At 31.4% G+C, this 19,768-nt stretch overlaps 1 protein-coding gene across 7 annotated transcripts in view; it reads right to left on the reverse strand.

Annotated features, from left to right (window-relative positions):
• Positions 1-19,768, reverse strand: part of LOC120766575 (complexin) — a 215,084-nt gene that overhangs the window by 22,156 nt on the left and 173,160 nt on the right. For 4 of the 7 annotated variants that reach the window (XR_005704606.1, XR_005704603.1, XR_005704608.1 and 1 more), the window contains 2 exons: positions 12,323-12,480; positions 3,087-3,219 (listed from right to left, as the gene is read on the reverse strand). Coding sequence is in view for 1 of the 7 variants with exons in the window: in XM_040092168.1 (XP_039948102.1) it covers positions 3,087-3,219; positions 12,323-12,480 (291 nt within the window). In the remaining 6 variants the exon portion in view is untranslated. Of the gene's footprint in view, positions 1-3,086; positions 3,220-12,322; positions 12,490-19,768 lie in introns of all 7 variants that reach the window. The other 3 variants (XR_005704605.1, XR_005704607.1, XR_005704604.1) reach the window with 1 other exon arrangement.

Genomic DNA, 19,768 nt, shown 5'->3' on the forward strand with positions numbered 1-19,768 from the left:
AAGGGCAACCTGAAGAGATTTTTTCATTCAGAAAAAACGGTGGAATGATCGGTCCACATTACTTCCAAAATGATGCCGGTGAGAACGTAATCGTCAATGGCGACCGTTATCGCGCCATGATAACCGTGATCTCGGCGTTATTTGGTTCAATCTATAGATTTAATGAGATAACACTTCGGTGAGCAGATAATTTCACGTTCAGGGCCGGTCAGTTGGCCACCATGATCTTGTGATATCAAACAGTTAGACTTTTTCCTGAAGTCAATGCGAACTGTAAAATTTGAAGTCTATGGGGACAATCCCGCTTCGATTCAGGCCTTGGAGCAAAATATCACGCCTATCTTTCGCCAGTTATTAGCCAAATTGTTAAAACGAGTAATAGAAAATTGGACTTAATGGATGGACCAGCTGGGACGTAGCCGCGATCAACATTTGAATGAGATAGTCTTCAAAAAAAGCTAAAGGGTGTTCCTCCGAATGATAATAAACAATCCTAATTAAATTTGAAGTTTCTGTGTTTTTTCTTTAAATAGGAAACCTCGAAATGGATCACATTTTAAATCACTCGAGGATATCTTCCGTATAAGTCAGATGTTCGTAAAGGTCGTATAAACTAGTTCTGTTGCTAGCAAAGATATAGTTTAGCCTTGGTTTTTTAGGAGTAGCAGAAAAATATAGTTTAATGTAACTACTTGAAAAAAGTTTTGAATTGTGCACCACAGATCTGTATTGGGTGCATCTTATTCAGAATCCTTAGTAGCAGTTATAAGAATAATCTAAAACCATTTATGGTTAACTTATTTAACTTTTAATCTATCGAGCAATTCGGGTCAGATAAAACAATTCTCATCGGAGAAAAAAAAACTGATTGAATTATAGTTCTAGCATATAGAGATGGTTTTGGCACTTGATGTTTTGAAGGTTTATAAATTTTCTTTTGTATTATCAAGGTTCAGAAATTGAAGAATAAAAGCTTAAATAAAATTGTCTCTGTTTTTATATGAGCCACTACATACGTATATCTTGAAAGAATATTTCATGTTTCCATGAACTATAGCCATTACAGAAAAACATATATATATTATTTATTAGCGAATCCTTGAGATTTTAAAACTAAACGCATCAAATAAGTTAGTATATAATACAAACTGAAAACCAATGGAAACTAAACACAAATCCAATATAAAACAACTTTTATTGATTACATTTCAATGCGATTCGACAATTTTAGTTGCAATTTCAATCAACGTAAACGCTGTAATAATACCAAATGTGTGTATGTATGTGTGTACACACAAATGTACGTGCATGAAAAATTAAAAGCGTAATCAATTTTAAAGTAGCAATTACAAAAACCAAAAATAGGGGAAAACTAAAATACTAAAAACAACACACACAAACGTACAACCACACTAAAACGTAAAAGGGATTAGCAGCGGAAATAGTATAGCGCACAATTAACGGCTTTACTGCATTGCAACTGTTTATTGACAGCAACAAATCGCTAGATATAACGGTATTGCAATGCTTTTGTATTGCTCTTTCTGTTAGTTTGTTTGTTTTGATTGGCGTATCCTTAATAGCTGCTTTTAGTGTTTCGTTTTAGTTTATTTTTAGTCTGGAATTAGTTGTTTAGTTGAGTGCATTTGCTGTCTCTCGCTTAATTTGTATAACGGAGAGTGGAAGAGCGGAAATGTGTGCTAAATACTTGTACTGACAAAACATACAACTGACTAAAGATAAAAGTGGTAAATAAAAAGAGTGCTACTAAACCGCACAGAAACGATACGACGACCAGAGAAGCACTTAATGAAAAGGTTCATAAATAAATAGATAGATGGGACGTTGAGACGATGTGAAGTGGGAGAGAACGCGTTGCTGATAGATTTCGTATTGCATGCGTGGCGTTAGTAGTTCGTGGAGGATGCTTCAACTGAGCGTTTAGTGTTCCCGCTGTCGTAGTGTTGTTGTAGCAGTGTTTGTTTTTTGTTGTTGCTGTCGCCTTTGATTGACTCGCCTGTCATTCAGTCTGCTTCAGTGAGGTTTTGCCATGTCTGTTGTCGCATTTTCAGCTCATTTATACAGAACATTGATTATGAGCTTAAAAACGCGTTAAAATAAAGTTATATAGAGTCATTGGCGCATGATTCCGTGCTAAATTCGTCCTCAAAATGCCTTCGATTTTTGTATTACTTTATAATATATAGGTATATTTTTTCCTACAAACCGTTGAGTCACGCTTCACAACAAGCTACGTATAATTTTTAAAAGTATTTAAGTTATGTAATTTACGGTCTTACGTCTGCTGTAGGCAACAATTTAATAGCTGTTATTACAAAAGCAATTAAGCTAATAAACGCGAAGTTGAAAATGTCGACTGTGTACTTCCGCTGCTTTGCTGGCGCAGAAACACGCTTGTCGTTAGAGTTTTATTATTATTTTTACTTTATCATAAACTCTTATGTAACTCTAAGTAATTAGCGTTTATTTTTTGTAAGTACGTGTATTGGAATTTTTTTCTTGGCGTTGTAATTTTGCTGTCAGTTTAGACTAGATGGCAAGTGTTTTAATTTTGGCGCATGTTGTCGTTTCGTTTTAAGTGCCAGTGTATTTTCGAGTTGTTCAACTACACGTATTCATTTCGATTAACGCAAATAGTTCAAGCGATAGTTCAAAGTTGTACAAAATTGTTAGTTTGCATAGTAAATCGAAAACAAAAAAATTTCAAAATTTTTCGTAACAAAAAACTAAAAAAATATTTCAAATAAATACTATTTTGCGGCACACACATCAAACTAGCTAACATTGAAGAGAATATAAGTAGCATTAGTATTAGTAGTAGCATAAATGTATTGAGTTCAAAGTATTAGTTTTTCGGTACTTTTGTGGTAGTAAAGAAGTGTGCAGAAGAATCATAGTCGAGTTTTTAGTAGTTTTGAAGTTGGTGTGCTTCAAAGATAACTTTTTTCCAATGTGTTGTTGTGTCAAATTTATCTCTGATGCTTTTTATTACGTTTTATTAAGAATTAAGTTTCTTTGCTGTTTATTAGTTTGTCTGCAAATAACGTGGAAATTGTGCAACTTACTTGTGAAATCGTCTAACTCTTCCTGCTCCGCTTCGGCAGCCAACTCTTCGGGCGTCTTTTTCTTTCGCATCAGCGGATTGGGTTCTTCTTGGGGCGCGGCTTCGACAACTTCCTCCTTTTTCTTTATGTTGTACTGCAATGAAGAAGGGAACGATTGGACAATTCTTTCGTGAAAAATAATTTGTAGAATAATATTATTTTTAATTATTTCTTATAAATTATTGAGTAAATTGTGTATCATGTATTCTCAAACATTGATGATGAGAACTATTAAGTATGGAAGAAGTTCAGTGTTGAATTAGCCATGTATGTCTGATTGTACGCGTACTGGAGTCTTAGTTTTGAGATATAGATCTGAAACTCTTTCTGTTCTTTTCAACTTACTGCTCATTTGTCGGAACTGTTGCTATCGGGCCACTATGGCATATATCTATCATACAAACTGAAGAATCCAGATTAAGCTCTTATATGAAAAGCTTGTATAGAGAACTCTTTTTTGTAACTAGATATAATTACGAAATTGGGTAGGAACTATTGCCGAAAGCAGCGCTATAGTCTTCGAAGAAATTAATCATATCGAGATACTATAGCTGATAGCTCTCTTATAAAGGGGAATGGTATATTGGCTTGGGTGCAACCGAAGTCAATATTTTTTTGTTTTTGGCTTTTTTTTAGTATTCGAAAATATCAAAATATTCAAAATATATAATTTGGAACTATTTAACAACAAATGTTTGCATTTAGCTTTCTAGAACAAATTATTAACGGGTTACATGGGTTTGTCGGTTTCAAAAAATCAATTTTTTTCTTTTCTTATTTTCCTAAATTTTCAAATTGATCCGAGTAATAGTTTCGGAGATATATATAGCCGTGAGAACTTGTGCGCTCGAGGCTAGATAGGCTAAGTGCGCCGTCTCTCTACTTAAACGATCATCACGAAATTTTAGAAGTGTCTTTAAAATAAAATTCTTAAAGACTTGTAGAAAAGATTTTTTTTCGAGTACAACTATTTGAAAAAAATAAATGTCCGGAAAAAGTCCAATTTTCAGTGTTTTTCTCCATCGATTAAGTTCTTAGTTATGCTTTTAAGTAAAACCCCTTCACATGATACTGTAAGGTTTATCGTGACAACGGGGGCGCATCTTTATTCAGAGGGGTCACCGGAAATGGCGTCGCAATGCCCGAGTTTAAAATATTTTTCCAAATATTTCAGAATTTCCTTGTTAATAGTGAATGCTTATAACAATAAAAAATTCTAATAAAATATTTCATTTTTTATATGAGAAAAAAATTGTTCAAAGCAGTCTGTTTTTTACCCGAGGAAACTTTAAACCTTTAAAATAATTTTTTAATTACATTTTATGTTTTCTGTAATATATTTAATCTAAAGACTTCAAAGTTAAAAAATAAAAACTTTTGAATTTAAGTGCTCAGAATTCAGCAGAATCGCAACCTTAAATCGCTGTTACATTTCCCTCTCAACTTTTATCCCTAAAGCGCTCTCGGGGAGATTACAGATTTCTATTTACTCCACTTCTTATTATTATTTTCTTCATATATTCCTTTCTTTTCATTCTACTGTTATTTTTCCGTTGACACAAATTGAATTACATTACAGCTCGATACCGCCACGAGTGCCGCCAAAGTGGTATTTTCTATAGCTTTAAGCAAGACGAGCAGCCAAGCTCCCCCTCTTCTGATGATACTTACATATACTTATTTATATTGAATGTATGAATGAGTATATGCAATTTATGTAAAGTCAGGTGAGCATCGTGTTTGTTGTTATTTTATTTGCTGTCGTTGTGGTAATGTGATTGCGCATTTTTTCTGAATTAAATTTTACTTAACCCAGTTTCTGCTTGAACTTTTGATTCCACAACTCGACAATTCATCCATTCATTTATTCATACGCTCGCATTTGTCATGGAGCTTGTGCTTTCAACCAGATTTATATGCATAAGTAGTGGTACATGCTTACATATATATTTTCACAATCTTTATTTTTGATTTATTTTTTTTTCTTGGAAATGCCAACCACTTTTATCTGAGCGCATTTCTGTAAGTACTTTTCATGTTTGTATGTATGTAAGTAAATGTGTACCGTTATTTGTAAGCACGCTTGTACGCCACTTTACGAATTGTCATTGCTTAGTGATTGATTTCATGGCTGTGTACCTGTCATCCCCGGCGGCTGCATTTTATTGCCGTTGATACCCGCTGTGTTGTCATGGCATTTTGACGTGACTAAAGCTTTAAGCTTCATGTACAATATTGTGAATAATTTCACTGCGTGCATTGCTTAACTTGAGATTTCTTAAAGGTACTTAAATGGAATTTTGGGCGCATATTTTTGGTGCTTTTGTATTAAATAAAACGTTGCCATAGAGATTCTTAAGCCATTTCGTTTGAGTTCGCTTTATTGAAGATATTAAATTTTTCTTGGAATTCAGTTTATTTGAGATTATTGTTAAGTTTATTTATATGTATTTTCATTACTTGGTTTTGAGACATTTAATACTTGACTACAAATTTTGCATGCGAGGAAGCTCGTTCGTTAATAGCGTCGATTAAGCTTAAAGCTTATGCTGCGACTTAAAGCCAAAATTTAATACGAAAAATTTTTCAAATATTAAATTAGTGCTAAGAATTTTGCTGCGCATGTTTCTGAATGCTTTCAAAGCTACTGAGTCAGTGATTACAGCGATTGCTTCATTATGCTGTAGAAATTAAAGACTTCGGCAAATATAAACCAACTGATTTAAAAAAAAATCATATTGATGAGAAAATTTTTATTGAAAATTGGGAAGCTTTTTCGACATTGAATCAGAAAAAGGGGAAAACAATATTAAAAAAACATTGAGATGTTTAAACCATATAGAGTTAATAGAAAATTTCTTTTAAAAAATTTAATAGATGAAAATAACAAGTAAAGAGGAAATACTATGTATCGATTTTTATTATTTTTTTTGTGAAAAATAAGAAAAAAGTAGTAATACATAGTTTTTTTGAGATTCACTTATTATTTTTTTTTCAGAAAATGGAAGTAAGAAATGTTTAAATTTATATATATATGTTTTATATTTTATATATATTTAGTTATGTTAAATTTATTTAAAAATCAGCTTATGAAATATTATATATAATCAAGAGGGTTCATTAAAAGCCTTACCGTCAAATGAAGTTGATTTAGCTGGTTTTGTTAATATTTTCTAGTGGAACAAAATAATCTCAGACCAAATCATAAACTGAAATCATTTCTTTCAGAAACTTCAAAAATGGTAATTTTGATAAAACTTCCATCACTGCCTACAATTTGAAGTTTTGAAGTAAATCTGCAGGAAAATTTTTCCATAAAACTCTTCTGTTGGAAATATATATCGATTTGTATTGCTTAAAAGCTGTTCATACATTTTGTTTCAATAATCACTTCGCATTGATATTCCACTTTTATACACATTTCCTTACTTTGACGCAACTTTCAATACCACACAAGGTCGTTTGTAGGTTACGTTTACTGCCGCACATAAAACGGTTTTAGTGTCACTTAAACGGCCCTATCGCATTCGCTACGAGCACGCAACCCACATCATAAACGGCAAAGCTCAGCACAATTACGCCGACTACAACTCCGTCAAAGCTGTGGTTGACTACAATAAGCGGCCTTAAATAGCTTTGGGCCTTGTGCCATGGTGGGCGAGTATGCGTGTGTATGAGTATATGAGTGTATGAGTGTGGCACATAGCTTGGCAGGTGTGACAAAGGTTGGCTTTGTTGGACAGCTTGAAATGTCCCCTTTGGCACCGCCTCACCACATTCACACTCAATCAATGCCAATGGCTCTTTGCTTTGCTTTTGTTCTTCATTCACTGCGCTTATGTGTTTCTGTGTGTTTTTTATTTCCACTTTTTCTTTTACGGCTCTCCCTTCAGCTAAAATGCTTTATGGCAAAGTGCTATGTGCTCGCATTTAACGCTTACACACACACACACACTTCAACAAATGACCGGGATTTTGCTTTAGCTTTGCTTCATGTGTGTCGTATGTGTAATGCGTTCTTATGTACATCGTGCACATATGTGCTATGCTTTCGCGTAAAAGTAGGCTGATACTCGTAACACGTGTCTAGATAATATTGAACACGTATCGATTTCCCCTTGAGTGACACAAGTCATTGAAAATTGCTTAGTTAGTTCATCGAGCTTGAAGATAAAGGGCAGTAGGAAGGCACTGCCATACAAACATTCATACATACTTGTAGTTGCTGTAACTAGTATTTAAGAATCACACAATTGAGGGTTTAATTAGTACATTCATTTTTTTGTGAGGAGGAGAAGACAACAATATGCAATATTTTTTCGTAGAGAAATCATTAATATATTGTTGATGGCCTTAAGGCACAAGAATCAGTTGAAGGCTTTACTTTAATTTGACCAGAGATTCAAAGCTTATATTTTTATTCAAAATTTTAGCTGTTTCGGCGAATTTGAAAATTTATTTTTGTAAAGCTTTAGGACATTATTATTTTAATTTTGAAGGTGGAATGTGTCATTCTAATATCTTGTAGTAGAAACGAAAATGTAAAATAATATTACAGAATACTGCTGTTGTCTTTTATGTGGCTTTCGACACTAATTCAATCAAAATCTCAAAAAATAACAACTGTTCAGAATTTTTTTTTCATATTTCGATATCCGAAGCCTTTAAAAATAGCATTCTACGATTCTAAATGGGAGAATGCCCCAACTAGTACAGTAGTGGCGAACCCTTCAATTGCACGGGTAATATTTTTGAACATGTGAATCACACTTTCGTTTCAGAGACTTGAAATCAGCGTAAATTTAATATCCCTGAGGCAAATTTTTATAACGCGCTTGGTAAGATCTTTGTTTTCTAGTAAGTATAGTGGAAAATATATCCAAAAGCAACCTTACTGATGAGACATACATTTTTCTACAAAAAAACACTTGTTTTAGCTAGAAACCGTAACAAACACATTTTGTTTAAAAATTCCCTTTGTAAAAACTAAAGCAAAAATTTGCTGATGCAATCAACATTAAAGAAGCAGAGCGTGCCACCACAAAGATTAATGCTTATTTTGTCACCTTTAGCACCGTTAGCATTTATGGCCTACAAGTTTCTTAAATTTCACTTGAAATTCCATTAATCCAGCGATGTGTTTGTGGTTTCTCAACATCTTTGCTAACATAAATTATTATTGTGTTTGGTTTTTGTTATGTTCTTTATTAGCATCTCTTCGTCGCAAGCAGAAATATAATTAAGCGTTTGCACTTTGTAAAGTAAGAAGCGTGTTCTCATGCTTTCTAATTATACATATATACATTATATATAAGTATATATGAATGTTACATACTCGTATTCACGATACTCGTATATATATGCCAAAAGTCTGCTTGTAAGTTGCGCCTGCCCTGAGAGCTTGGCTGGATTAGGTTCTCACCACTCAGGCAACACTTCAAATGACCTCAACTGGTATATTTGCATGCATATTTGTGGTAATTAATTAAGCTTGTATACGATTAATTAAGTGTGAATGTAGTTGAGTTGAGATTGTGGCGCCAACGGCGACGAAAGGTGAACAGTGCAATGAAAAGATGGTGCTGTGCTAGAGCAACCATTCATCATTCTTGCTGTGCTTTGTTTTGTGGAGTTCTTGTTTTTGGGTATTATATTGTATATAAAATCCTGGTGGAGTTTCTTAATTATTGTGTTTTTTTTATTTGTGTATTTTTGGTGGTGAAAATAAAATGTTTCTTCAGCAAAATGATTAAGAGCCGACAGATAATTAATGTATTAAAAAATTGTAAGCTTATTTACATCGAAGAAGAAGCAGCATATTATTTTCACGAAATTAAAAACTTTAATTTTTTTTATTATTTTTAGATATTAGAAAAAAAATAAATAAATTATTTGTTCTAATATTATTAATAAATATTTCTTATATATTTCATATTTAGTTTTTATATTATATTTTTGGCATTTTAATTTTTTTATATTTGATTTCTTTTAATTTTCATTTTTTAATAGGTTAGTTTATTTTATTATTTTAGTTTTTGTTTTATATTTTTCAAATGTTATGATATTAAATTAAATTAAAATACAAAAAAATATAAATTATAAAAATTAAAATTAAAAAAATAAATTTAAATAAAAAAATTAAATAACTTAATTACTAATTTTATTTAAATAATTATATTAAACATTAATTAAAATAAAATGTGATAATTAAATTAAAATAAGATAATTAAAAGAAATTAAATTAATATTTAATGCTTTTTTTTATTTTAATACTTCATGTTGCTTTGGGTTATCGTCAATATTATATTTTTTGTTTGCTTTCTACTTCCTTTTAAAATTTTTCACATTTTTAATTACAATTTGTTTTTATAATTTGTAATTTTAAATTATTATATTTTGTTATTTATTTTGTATTTTCTCATAACACTTCACTTTTGTTTAATATTTAAATATATCTTAATTATCACAAAAATTTCTTTGTTGTCGACCTTTGCAGAGATCAATCTGACTCCGTTAGGGAGTCGCTCGTTAAAAGGACTCCCTACTAGAGTCAATTTGAACTACAAAAGGTATTTTGCACTACATTCACAACACTTTATATAAATAAAAATATTTTTTCACAGCACTTTACTTAAAATTTGATTGAAATATATACATATACACATTTTAGATTTTATTAAAAATTTTTTGCTTGAATTCATGATATTTGATTTTTCTTTTTCAAAAGCCTCAGTTAGATTATTTGATTTTCGGCCGAAAAATATAACTTACTAGTAATTTTTTATTTATAGTAATATTGTATGTTTTTTTAATTTAGTTATTTCAGAAGTTGTAGGTAATAAGTATAAATTTTGCAATCAGTAGGTGAGTTGTTTTAATCCTGCTAATGTATTTTTATTTTTTTATTTATTGTTTTTTAATGAAAATCTAATATTTTATTTTCTTAAATATTATATTAAATTTTATATTTCAGGTCCATAAATATATTAACTATCAAGTCTGCTATCACCCGCTGTGTCAAGGAAGCGCCTGCGGCTATGCAACAGACATCAGCGCGTTATTTAATATTCACTGTCACTTAAGTAGTATGCGAGTGTAAATGAGAATGCCGAGTGTCTATTAAATGAGAATACGGGCGTTTATCACAAGGAGAGTGTTGACAAAAAGTATAAGAATGAAAATGAAAAAATTTCTTATGTAACAAAATAGGAGAAAATGCTTGGTTGTGAAACTTCCATACGCACTAAAATCTGTAGGTAAGATGAGTTTGGAGAGTTTTAAATATTTCTCATTTGAGTAAAATTTATGTGACAAGAAACTATGTAATGAAAATTGACTGGCCCTTTGCTTGGAAATGAGCTTTAAAATGGAACAGCGTTTAAATATATAAAAAATAGCAAGTAGCAGTATACATAAACGAGGTGTAACCAAAAAATAAGGGCAACTTGCATGTGTAGACATTTTCAAATGTATGGTAACTGCAGTGCCAAAAGAACTTTCCTTTACTGAAAGTTTTTTAACGAGAAAGTTTTCACGATTGGTTGACAAAATTTACAGCCGCAAGTTTTACGAAAGTTAAGGGAAGAAAACTGGAACTTGAAGAACAGTAGAGGAAAGCAGATTGAGCAAAAAAAATGCATGGAATAAAGTGGAAAATTACAATATTTGAATATCTTTAAGAAAAAGACGAAAAATTTTTTTGTAAAGAAAAGAGTAAAAATTTATAAATACATAATTTTTTAAATTGCTGTAAATTAAAGCTGTAAAAATTATGAAATTCTAATATTTGTTCAATTATCGTTTTAATTAAATGGGAAAAATTTAGTGCCACTGCAAACTATTTTAAAGAAAAATAACTCATGCACTTCAACCACATTTCGATAGACGTCTGTATTTTTCCGGTTATAGAAAAGACGAAACACGCTCTGTACAAGTCTTTGAAAAACAATAGCAACAAAAAGTGTATTTATATATTTTCAGGCAAGCGTTTGGCGCACAAAACAAGCTGCCTGTTAACACCGACCTTACCTAGTACATTAATGGTGTTGGTGTTAGTGGCAACGGAAGTTGTTAAGCAACACGTTAAACAGCCATGATAGCGGCTAAAAACAGCAGACACCACAGCTTATGAGAATAGGAAGTGCAAAAATGCGAACTACTGACAATAGCGACGCAGTTTAATGCAAGAAACGTTGCATAAAAGCAGGCGCAGCCCACCAACTGCCAACGTTGGCAACAATTTATGAGTTTTTACTTCATTCTCTGACAGAGTTTCAGAGTTGCAATTTTGGCGCATACTTTTTTTTGCCATCATACTTTCGCCAACTTTTGCTGGCAAAAACTTTCCATGCCCTCAAATTGAACGTGTTGTCGACGGCTTCGTGAAAGTTCAGCGCGCGCGCAGCTTAAGCCACTAAATGGAGGGTCAGTAAAAAGAGTGGTATTTATGTTCATTCAAATAAGTGCTTTGCATGCATTTCGTTATTATGCAGCGCTTTTCGTGGTGTTATGCCGGGTTTTTGCCAAAAGCCATTTAATTTTCAAAGTGTAAATAGAGTTTTGGGAGTAAAGTGTTCGCGCATGAATTACACAAATTTCCCGTGTGCACTAATTGCTGGCTAGAATTTACGGATTTTAGCCTAAAGCTGTTAATGAAGCTTTTGGGGTTTTAAAGTGTTTATGTGTATTATTTTAATACTTTTGTAAAATATATTTTATTTGTTCTTAAGTTGTTGTTTTATGGAAGCCAGAAATATAAATTTAAAAAAGAATTTCACTTACTCTCTGTTAAACTTGAGTTTCAAGCGCGTTAAATAATTTTTAATGTAGAATATTTTATTAGTTAATAATAATTTCTTCAACAGTTCGGTTAAAAATTGTTTGGAGGGCACCCAGCCCTCAAAATCTGCGTTAAAATATTTCATTATTTATTATTATTTTTTTCGTTTAGTATTTACATAGATCATATTATCATTAAAACCCACTTCCAAATGAAATTTCTCTACTCCAGCAAGGGACTCAAGCAAATTATACTTACAAAAGATGGTGTGTTTTGAGCAATATTTCTGTTACATAATATTGCCAGAAATTATTGTTTGTTTTCTTGAACATTTTACCAATACATTTTATATAAAAAAAACTTTGGTTTCAAAAAGCTTTTTTTTATTTTTTAAAATACAATTCTAACTATTATTTACCTTATCACGAATATCTTGTCTCATCTTTTCGCGCTCCTCTTCCATCTTACGATGCTTCTCCTTTCGCCGTTCTTCGGCCTCACGTATGGCCTCCTGACGCTCTCTCTCCTCCTCCTCTGCCTTTTCCTTATCGTCACCATCATCACCGCCATCACCACCTACGGCGCCTGAGGAAGAGAAGAATGAAATTCGAAATTAGTTTTCAAATATTTTGTATTAAAATGAAATAAAATTAATATAAATTGAATATAATATATATAATATGATCAGCAAGCTTATACTAATATAAAGACACCGTATTAAGCATTATTTCGTTTATTTAGCAAATGGGATTAAATCGCATTTAAGTCTAATAAAAGCCAACTTCTTAAGTCAATGAAATTTAGTTATCTTCAGTTTTCACTATTGGCATATTAAATATTTTTGCAAATATCTTTAAATCTGCATATTTTCCGACTTTTATTTACTTTGCAAATTAACTAAATACTGCTTTCATGTATAAATGATAGCTCTCAGAGCATCCAATCTCTTTTTATTAATTTAAACCAGCGCAGAGACAAGTATCTGACATATTTGAAGTTGATTGAATTGAATAAACAAAGCATTCATTAGGCATGCGGTTTTTCTTAGTATACATCAAGGCGCAAACTTATCACTAAATATTTATAGCACAATACGTTTGTTTAAATTACATTTGTATATGTATCACACACACGTACATATAAATTTGCATGTTGGCTTATCTCAATGTTGCACACACTTCTTTGTATGAAAAGCAAAGGCAAAATAATTGTTTATGTGTATGCGTGCTAAACAAAGCCATTGTTTCAAGCTGGTTGTCTGATAAGCTTCAAGAGTATTGAGCAGCATTATGCGGTTATGTGGCATTGTGGCAAGACAAGTCTCCAAAATATGAATTTAATTTGCGCAAATGCAGCCGATTGGTTGCAGAGAAAGGTTTAATTGTTTTATTGTTTGTCGTTGTTGTCAAATAAGCTATAAAAATGCTATGCCATAAAAAAATTTGAAACTATTTCTCTACAAAAAAATGTTTGTATTGAATCTGAAGTCATATATAAATAGTAGCGTATTGGTTTAGCGCCACTGATTTACAATTGCTTACAATTAATGCCATTTTTTTGCAAAATTGTTTGTCATGAATTTAAATTATTTATGGTATTAAATATTATCCTTTTTTCTCTTAACTTGTTTTAATATCATGAATTATGGCAAACACAATGCATTTTTAATGCGTTCAACCACAAGCCAAGCGCTTAACATGCTTGAACATCTATAAATTGTTAAATGAACGCTCATTAAGTAAATATTATGTTTTTTTTATATATTCACTAGTGCTGCAGTAAAAAATATTGTTTCGAAAAAATATGTATTTAATTGCGTTTGTTGTAATGTTAATTTGAATTCAATATGACAGTTTAAACAAATAAATCTGACAATTGAAATTTATTGGCTGTGTGAAGGGCGTTTTATATTATTTTTTGTTATTATTTAATACTTTTTGCTTAAGCACAGGCGCGTTTTTAGGTTCGAGTCATTAACTGTTTTGTGAAACCCCATAATATCTAATGGTAATAACTAAAATCAACCAAATATTGTTAGATGTCGTAGGCTTCAGAAACAGTGTTCGACCTATTCGGACCGTTGAAGTGTTTATAAAGCACATAAATCGCACTTTTATTGCAGCTTAGCCTACATATGGGTGCCCCCAATATTGTGTTTAAGAAAATTTTATTGAGCGCCGAAATGTAGGCCACAAATAAGCAATATCTTGCGGATTATTTTGAGAGAAAATATTCTTTCAATTGGTAAATTATTAAAATTTCTGTATGTACATAGAAAATAAATTTGAAACTTTTTTAAAAAACATTTTTTTTTTGGAAAAATAAATTTTATTTTTTTTTTTATTCTTTGGAGCCCCTAAAAAATCAGATGTAATACAATCTCCAATGATGGTAACACCTCAATAGCTTCTTCACGGCTGTTCCAGTTTCCTAAATACACCGTTTGTCAGACTCTTGTATATTACACGTTGAGTGCAATGGGCGAATAGGCTGAGCTCTATTATACCCATTTCAGCATATTCGGATAGGCATAAAGATATACATTTTTAGACCATTTTGAACCATATCTAAGACCTCTTGGCACCACAAAGGACTTCAGTGCAAGTGTTCAAGTAAAAACCCTCTGGTAACACTATAACCACCAACTTCAGCAAATTACTACTAAAATCCATGCATTTTCTAATTAAATAAGTATTGGATTTTACTAATTTACATTTGTCCGCATTAATTTCATTAAATGGCAATTTATGTGCATGTGCAACGAAAACTTGATAGGAAAACTTTTTACGCCACACTAACTTTTTAAATTTAGCAGCATATGCCACTCACACCATTAAAGTGAATTTCCTTTTACGATGCTTCTTTCACTAATTACATTTGTTGCCTTGCACAATATTTAAGTTAATTAAAAGTAATGCTTTGTTATTGCGCCGAAAACTTTCTAATGCCCTAATGAGTGCTAGCTGCTACTGCTGCTGTTCCTGGCTTCAAGTCGAGTGCCAAAGTGTGCCCCGCAGGCATCTCCGAGTGGGTTGCTGCGTTTGTGCCTCTGCAGTAAGGCTAAAGTTGAAATCAATCCGACCATTCAAGTTGACTGTCAAATTTACTACACTGCCTGTCGAAGGTGGGGTTGAGTGGCAATATATCTGCAGTTGAAAATTTAATATACAATTATAAGCTTTTCAAGGCAGCACGGGCCAAAGAAGTGGGTGCGCAGAGCATTACACCAACAGCAATCTGCAATGAAACTTAATAATGTTGTAAATTACCAGTCAAGCGAGCGGGCTCAGTTGATTTGGTCATTGAGTTGGTTGCCGCCTTCAAGCTCATAATTCAAATCTACGCAACAACTCCCATAAAAGTCAACAGTTTTTGAACTCAAGTGTTTTTAATTGACTTAATTACGTAAAGTTTGACTGATGAATTGGATGGGGTGCTGATTGTTGGCACTTTTGTTTGGATTTGATTTGATTGTGTTTTTGCTGTTTCATTCATGGGAAATATTAGTATTTTGAGAAAAGTACTCCTAATAGCATTTTTGACTACAAATATTGCATATGCGAAGGCGCTTTCAACTCTTGGTTGTGAATAGTTGCTTTAATGAGGTTTTGCACTTGTAAAAAACTTGTTAAAATTTTTAAATTAACGCGTACAACAAAATATATAAGCAAACTTTATCGTTCTAAATAGATGACTGTTGGTTAGTTTGGAGTTAATTCATAATTTTTGGGAAGTATGTGTTCATATAGAAAGCATATAAATATGTTATGTCTGCATATATTTTCTAGTACTTGTGTTTTAAATTAAATTTTAGCTCAGAAAATTAGCCATTAGTTTGGTTTTACTATAGAAAAACTATTTCGGAGTTTTAAACTTATTAAAACTCATGAAATTATCGTACAACCAACTCTCTATTTCAAGTGAATAGATATGTTGTATTACTCAACTGCTTTTATAAGTGGTTAGACAACAAATTTTCACTCATGATTTTACAATCTTTTGTCCAAAAAATCAGCAGTTCTTACTTGGAAACGCTTTTTCAAATATTTTCAGCCGTACTTATTAATCCAACAAATGATACATATCGTCACCTTAAATGCAAAAGAACTTAACGGAACATCACTTTTCGTAAGTCTGCAGGCAAAGGATAATAGACACCACTCCTTTTGAAACCATATTTTGGGTTTCGGTTACAAAATGGTTATATATTAGTTACATTTAATAATCGGAATATTAAAATTTTATGCATACATATATATAATAAGATGTAGATCGTAAGCAATAAATAACTCAATATTAATTTTTTAGATGATACGTTGTTGTGCATTTAGGTAACGATATATTCCATACATGTACATATATATTTTGGCTAGTTTCATATACCAATTTTTTGGAAAGGGAATTAATATGGTTGGGCGCAATAAATTAGGGATTTATATTTATATTTATCTGTAATATTTTCCAATACTAAACTCGGAGCCTTGTGTTTCCAATGAAATCACGCCTAAGCAACCGTTAAAAATAGTGCAGAAGATTTGGGGAAGCAAAGTATTTGAGTGGCACAGATCAGTCAGTGAAGGTCGTAAAGTCATCGAAAATTTGTCTCGGTAGAGTCGTCTATTCATTTTAGTTAATGACGATACCATCGAAAAAGTTAAGGAAATAGTGCTTGAAAAACGTCGTATTGCTTTGATGGCAATATAGCAGGGGATCTTAGCATTTCTTATGGATCGACTCAAACATTTTGGTTATTGTTTTGGAAATGAAACATGTCAATGTTAGATTCGGATACACCAAAAGCGCACTATCTTTTGCAAAAACGACGTGGAGTTATAAGTAAATAAGTTTCAGCTTCCGCTGTCAGATATAACCAATATACAAGTATAATCATTTTATAACCAAAAATCAAATTTTGTTTCAATATAAGTGGTTTCTATTATATCGTTTTTCCTTCGCCTGTAAACTTATGAAAAGTGATGTTACGTGTTTTTGCATTTTAAGTAACGATTTATAATATTAAATGTGGTATGTTCGTTTTGCTTTTGCAGCGAAAATCTCTGAAAATTTTCACCAGAAATATGTCTAACTATGCAGGTTCATTAAAAGTTAAATGCTTATGGATAGATTATGCGCATTTTAAATTAAATTGAAATTTTTATTTTTATATGCTTGTCAACAAATCGTTAAACAACCGCATTTAACTCGTTGGCAGAGCTTGTTAAGCAAAATTAAATCGCGGTATACTTCTGTCCAAGCGTTAATAGACTGACATATGTACATGTGTATGTATGCATGTAAGCAAAAAAATTTTTGGTCAAATTTGCGTGAATTTGTGGTTATTATTTTATTTATGCTTATGCGCAGGTAGTTAAAATATTTGCGGCTATATTTACTATAATGATACTTGTATGTATGCATCTACACAATAATCGTTTGAGTTTATCTCTTTTACTGTTATTCTAAAAAGAGAGATGTATTTTTAAATGTGTTATTTGTTTGCATGAAAGGTTCTTGAATTTTTTAAATCTGCTTCAAAATACTATGTACATATGTATAAGCGTATGAATGTATTTCAGTTATTTGCTTCCATTTGCTCATTTTATGCCAATGCGCGCTCTAAAGGCTTTCACAAATGCAAATATTTTATTTGTTCTTAAATCTACATATTATTAGTGTGTTGTATGCACACACTAGTAATTTAAAATATTGGCCATTTTGTTTTCTATAATTTTTTTGCGTTGAAGCTGCAGCTTGAATTATTTGATTTGGAGCTTTTGCTGCAGAGCTCATGTTATTCCATTGTAAATTCAAAAGCAAATATTTATTTTTGCGGAAAACGCTTAAAACGCTTTTAGAAAAAGCAAAAAGTCAAAAAAAATGCATTTGTTTAAGTATGTATGTATTGCTTGCGGTAGTGTAGCCAGCTTTTACTGCAAAATTTTTTAAAATACACACAAAAATAAATATTTTAATTTTATTGCTAAATACTAAACACATGCTTCCAATATTAAAATACCGAATTAAATTGCTTTTGCGGATTAAAAAATAATAATGGCATTGCTTGTTATTATCTTTTCACTATTTTTTGTGTGAATAATCTGCTTAAGTGGGTGATTTTAGTTGTTTTTAGCTCGAAAATTTTAAACATTAAGTAATCCAGAAAATTCAGAGCTTGCTGAATTATCTCAAATTTTCTAGAATAAAGAAATCTAATCGCATTTAGTAAGTCTTTTATGTTTTATGTAGTTTTTGTTTAAGTTTTGTGAATGCTTCAGCTATTATTTTTACGCCGCAAGGTAGGTATAGATTGATGTCTGACTTTTTTTATAAAAAATAATATTTATTTTATTTATTTATTTTATTTATAATAATTCATATAACAAAAAGAGTTTTATTATATAAATACATAAACGCAGCACTGGCTACGAGGCCTTCAGCCGAAAAATAATATCATTTCATGTCATTTCATATCATTTTAATATTACATATTCTCAAATTAAGTAAAGCTGAATTGTGGCTTTAGAAGAAAACAAATCTAGAAAAATTACAAAAAAAAAATACCAAAAGCATGAATAGTTTTACCTTTTAACAAAATGGTGCAATTCAAGAAAAATGTATAAAAAATATTAAAAACATGAAAAAAATTTAATTTTCAATTTGAAATGAGTTTCAAAACATAACTGATTAAAAAAACTAAAATCCAACCAAACCATTTCGCTAGCTGCATCTAGCTTCGTTATTTGATATGAACAACCTTCATGTCGAATTAAGGTTGCTTAGTATGAAATAAGTGGCCTTCATGAAGAGCTTGATTTTCATCAGTCGGTGGCATACAAGCTATATGCTATAGACGTTTGATCTAAACATTTTTTCAGATTTGTATATAAGTATACCGTCACCAAAAATTCAAAACAACGTATCATCAAAAAGATCGAAATTGAGTTTTTACAGCTCTCGATTCACTACATCATATTAAATATATTTAGCATGAAATGTTCAGCTTCCCCTGTCAGATCTAACCAATATATAACAATTTTATAACCAGAACCAAAGTTTTGTTACAATATGAGAGTTTCTAGTAAATCGTTTTCCTCCGTCTATAAACTTAAAAAAAGTGATGTTACGTTATTTTGCATTTTAGGTGACGATATAAAGGGTTATATAACGGTGATGATTGCCTGAACAAAGTGCAAAAACTGTCTGCCTCTCGGATTTATGCACTTTGTTTGTTCGATTCGTCACTATATAACTTTTCACAAAATAAATATCATTAATATCCTCCATTGACTTATTATTCGAAGCCGTCATCCTTTTAATAGGACGCCTGTCTATTTCATTAGTATTTTAAAACTACATATGTATATTCAATAGAAGCATATATGGGAGTATACTGCATTAATTATTATAACAGAAACCTTTGCTTTACGCTATCAAGTTGTATAGCGCTATAGCCGAAGAATCTTTTACATAAGCTCCTATATACATATGCACTATAAATATCTATACTATATTTCCTATATTTCTATATATACTATATTTCTATTATATTTCCCAGCAGGCGCTGCATTATTGATCCTTTACGAATATCCCTTTCATAATCGTCTGTACGCAATTTTGTATAATTTTCCACATCAAACGGAATATGAATTACGAGTTATTTCTACTTTGTGATATATATCGCCCATAAATGGGGAAAAGCGTCTCATTGATGTTTACAATTCAATTGAACGGCCGCCATTGACTTGACACAAATGAAAAGAGTGCTTTGCCTGGACTCTTTGTTCGGTTTGCGTCATAACCATTCTACGTATACCAGGTATTATTGAGGGCAATATACTTGCATACATACAAACATTCCTATATA

This window comes from Bactrocera tryoni, chromosome 1, assembly GCF_016617805.1.
Source record: "Bactrocera tryoni isolate S06 chromosome 1, CSIRO_BtryS06_freeze2, whole genome shotgun sequence".
NCBI lineage: Eukaryota > Metazoa > Arthropoda > Insecta > Diptera > Tephritidae > Bactrocera > Bactrocera tryoni.